A 4,316-nucleotide genomic window follows, 5' to 3' on the forward strand; every position below is an offset into this window, starting at 1 on the left:
CATTTAATTAAAAGAAATTGTTATTTTACATTTCATTGCACAAAAAATGACAAATTTCAATTTCAAATAAAGAGCATTTTTACATGATATTATGATAATAACTTTTCTTTTATGTGTTTTTTAAAAAATTATTATTGTTCTTAAAATTTTTATACAATTTTGCTTCAATTTAGACCCAAGGCAATACATTTTTGTGAAAATTTTTTATAATATTAGGAACCTGTTTAATGTTCAAGGGTGTGTAGAAACTGCTGAAAATATTTTTTATTCAAAAAAGTTTTAAATACGTTATTTTATTACATAAAACATATTAAAGGGGTGCCAGCAGATATTTAACAATATTATATATATTCTTCAATTATATATATATATATATATATATATATATATATATATATATATATATATATATATATATATATATATATATATATATATACATATATATACATATATATATATATATATACATATATATACATATATATATATATATATATATAAATATATATATATATGTATTCATATATATATATATATATATATATATATATATATATATATATATATATATATATATATATACATATATATTCATATATATATATATATATATATATATATATATATATATATATATATATATATATATATATATATATATATATATACATATATATATATTTATATATATATATATATAAAATTCTAATCTATTATTTTAAATTTATATATTGATCATTGTGATATTATAAGTTACGTTAATGAAACAATAGTTATTCTTTGATTCTTTTTAACAAATTAAAGTTAAGCTAAACTTTTTAAATTTTTATCTTGTATATAACTTTGAAAGAAACTAATTTTTTTATTATATAACTTATCATCCCTGATGCTTATAAAATATTGACTTTCATATTCATCATATTGTCCAAATTGTTCCTGTAAATTTAGGAGGTAAAGTAATTTAAATTTCAAGAAAAACATATGAAAGTTTTGCTTTTTTAAAAAGCAATTCTCACCATCTTTAATTAAGAGAAAATGTTTTTACCTGAATTTTAATTATATTTTCCAAATAATTTCTGCTTATTCTTGAAAAACAAACTAAATCAATTTCTTGAAAAGCAAATAGATCTACTATAACTTAGGTTTATAACAAAAAACATTATCTAAAACTAAAAAATCTTAACAATGTTTTGGAAATATTTTTTATTCTGGTTTCTGTTAATAATACCAATTCATTATGTTGAATGCATTTGTAAATCAACTTTTAAACTAGCTCAAATTATTTTAACTGTCTTGCTTTATGTATTTATCATGCATTATATACACTAAAGATATTAATTATTCATTTTAACTGATATCCATGGTCCACGTATATTCAAATAAATGAAACTTTGAATAAGAATTTTGAATGTATATAAATTTAAAGTGCTTTTAACAGTACATCAATACATTATATTAAAATCATTATTAAAATCTCGTAAAGAAATATAATTTATTGATATTGAATATATTTTAAGTTTGATCAATTTTTAAGCTTGCATAAAATAGAGAAAGTAAAAAAAGAACAAAACAAAACTTTATAATGTGTGTGTTCAAACATTTACAATAAAATTTAAAATAAAACACCATAAATAATTTAAATAAACTATTTTAAATAAAATTAAACAATAAAATTATTTCTTGCAAATTCTACAAACTATGAAATGCCAAATATAAAGCTTATTTAACATTATACCCCATCGGGTTTTTACTTTGAAATCTCCATGAATCCTCACACATTTTATTAATATCCCTTTCTGCTCTCCAACCTAACTCAATTGCAGCCAAAGAACAATCTGCATAGTTTGAAGCAATGTCTCCTAATCGACGAGAAGCAAATTTGTAAGGTAGATCTCTGTTAAGAGTTTTATTCATGGCATTTATAACTTCTAAAACGGAAATTCCATTTCCAGTACCTAGGTTGTATGCTTGATAACCTTGAGGCTTAACAATTATTTTATTTAAAGCTGCTACGTGGCCGAGTGCAAGGTCTACAACATGAATATAATCACGTACCCCAGTGCCGTCAGGTGTGTTATAATCATTTCCATACACACTGAGCTCATTTAGACGACCAACAGCAACTTGTGTAATATATGGCATAAGATTATTAGGAATATCTTGTGGATCTTCTCCAATTAAACCTGATTCATGAGCACCCACAGGATTAAAATAACGTAAACTGATACAGTGAAAGTTAGAATCAGCATTGCACAAATCTTTCAAAATTAGCTCAATCATATATTTAGTTGTCCCATAAGGATTTGCGCATCCCCCAAGAGGATGTTTTTCTGTTAATGGAAGAAACTGGGGCTCACCATAAACAGTAGAGGAGGAAGAAAAAATAATCTTATTGACATTATGCTCTTTCATGCATTCCAAAAGCACTAATGTTCCAGAGATGTTATTTTGATAATATTTAAGAGGTACCTTCACAGATTCACCAACAGCTTTATAACCAGCAAAATGTATAACTGCTTCAAATTTATGCTGTAAGAGAGTAATGCTTATTAAAAAAATAATAATAACTTTGTTTCAAGTGAAAAATTAATTTTGACTTACATTCATAAATACTTCAGAAAGCTTTTTTTTGTCTAAAATGTTAACTTCATAGTATTGAATTTTTTCAATGCCTGTGATAATTTCTTGGCGTTTAATGCTTTCTAAAAAAAAAAACTTTAACAAAACTTCCTAATTTTTATACTATATCTATTACCCATAAACTATTACATTTACTCAATTTTATTATCTTATTTTTTTATTGACTAAATTATAAACAAATTAAATTACAAACAAAAATTACAAAAAGCAAAACTATATTCTTGTACTCACCAACAGAAGAATTTGAAAAGTCATCAACAATCACACACTCAAACCCTGCTTTGATGAACTCAACTGTTGTGTGACTTCCAATATAACCTGCTCCACCAGTGATAAGTAATGTTTTATTTTCCATTTCAATTTATAAACTTTCTAGCATTGAATTTTTTCTTTCTAATGTCTGAAAAAATGTTTCAGGATTCAAAAACTTGATTAAAATATATTTGTACAATACTAACCATAATACAACAAGAATTTTTACAAGTCTTTAGTATACGGCACAACAAAAATATAAAACAAACCATAAAAATGTTTCAGTGCAACTTATGCTTTATTCTTTACCAAATAAATAGGAAAAGGGATAGTAACTCCACATTTGCTGCATTTCTATACAAAAGCTTATAATCTTACTTTTTCTAATGATTTTATCTGCTTTTTTTAAATAAAAGTCTAGCATAAAGAGTTTTTTCCCTTTAGTAGTTTGGACTGTTTGACATAATGGCATTTTTCTATTATTAGTATGGTATTATGAACAAGTTGAAGCAATTAATTTACATGACTTTTTCTGAGCTAACTTGTTTCTATGATGAAGTATGAAAATAGTTATTATGATGGTATTACTACCACTAGGAAGAAGTCCAAAAATTGATAACATTTGAATAACTACTAATAATAAATTATTTAAATTATTCTTATTTTTACGCATTTGAAAAAATCAAAAACTTCATACAAAAATATGAGATAAGAATATGCATTGAATTAAGATAAATAAATTTGTTTTCCTTCTGATAAAAAACTAATAATATATATACTATTAATGTTATGTACATTTTGGGCATAACAAGTAGGCAAAGTTGTCAGAATATTTCACCATAATCTGTTGACATAAAACAATTAAAAAAGCAAGGCCAAAACGAAATTAAAAAGATTTTTTTTTTAATAAAAAGATTACTTATTCACCCTAACCCTGAGTTAATATATGTATACTCCTCACATATTTTCCCTACATAAATCAGTTGATGTATGTATCCTCACAAATTTTCCTTATTTAAGTCATTCAATGTATGTACTTTCTGCTGGACCTATACCAAGATGGTTAGTCAATGTATGTCTAATCTGCTGTGCAAACCCCTAAATAAATTATTCAATAAAATAAAAAAACAAATAAAATTTAATTAAAAAACAGAACAAAATATTAAAAAAAATATATATTTTGCATGAAAAACATTTTGAAAGTCAAAAGTAATTAAAGTGAGATATTTTGTTGTCAAAAAAATCATTTTTTACATTTTGTTCTTATAAAACTAACAACTTATAGAAGTTTATAAATAAACATATATATATATATATATATATATATATATATATATATATATATATATATATATATATATATATATATATATATATATATATAAATTGAATAGCTTAATTACTTTGATAAATATAGGCTC

The 4,316-nt window shown here is 22.9% G+C and overlaps 1 protein-coding gene across 1 annotated transcript; it reads right to left on the reverse strand.

The window, feature by feature from the left end:
• Window positions 1-1,226: 1,226 nt before the first annotated feature.
• LOC100197888 (UDP-glucose 4-epimerase) lies at window positions 1,227-3,445 on the reverse strand. The gene is made up of 3 exons (XM_065812401.1): window positions 2,875-3,445; window positions 2,605-2,705; window positions 1,227-2,532 (listed from the first exon to the last, which is right to left on the reverse strand). Exons 1-3 carry the CDS (start codon window positions 2,996-2,998, stop codon window positions 1,723-1,725), a joined length of 1,035 nt encoding a protein of 344 aa, XP_065668473.1. The 5' UTR covers window positions 2,999-3,445; the 3' UTR covers window positions 1,227-1,722.
• Between the last annotated feature and the right edge of the window lie 871 nt (window positions 3,446-4,316).

The sequence above is a fragment of the Hydra vulgaris genome, chromosome 12 (assembly GCF_038396675.1).
Source record: "Hydra vulgaris chromosome 12, alternate assembly HydraT2T_AEP".
Classification (NCBI taxonomy): domain Eukaryota; kingdom Metazoa; phylum Cnidaria; class Hydrozoa; order Anthoathecata; family Hydridae; genus Hydra; species Hydra vulgaris.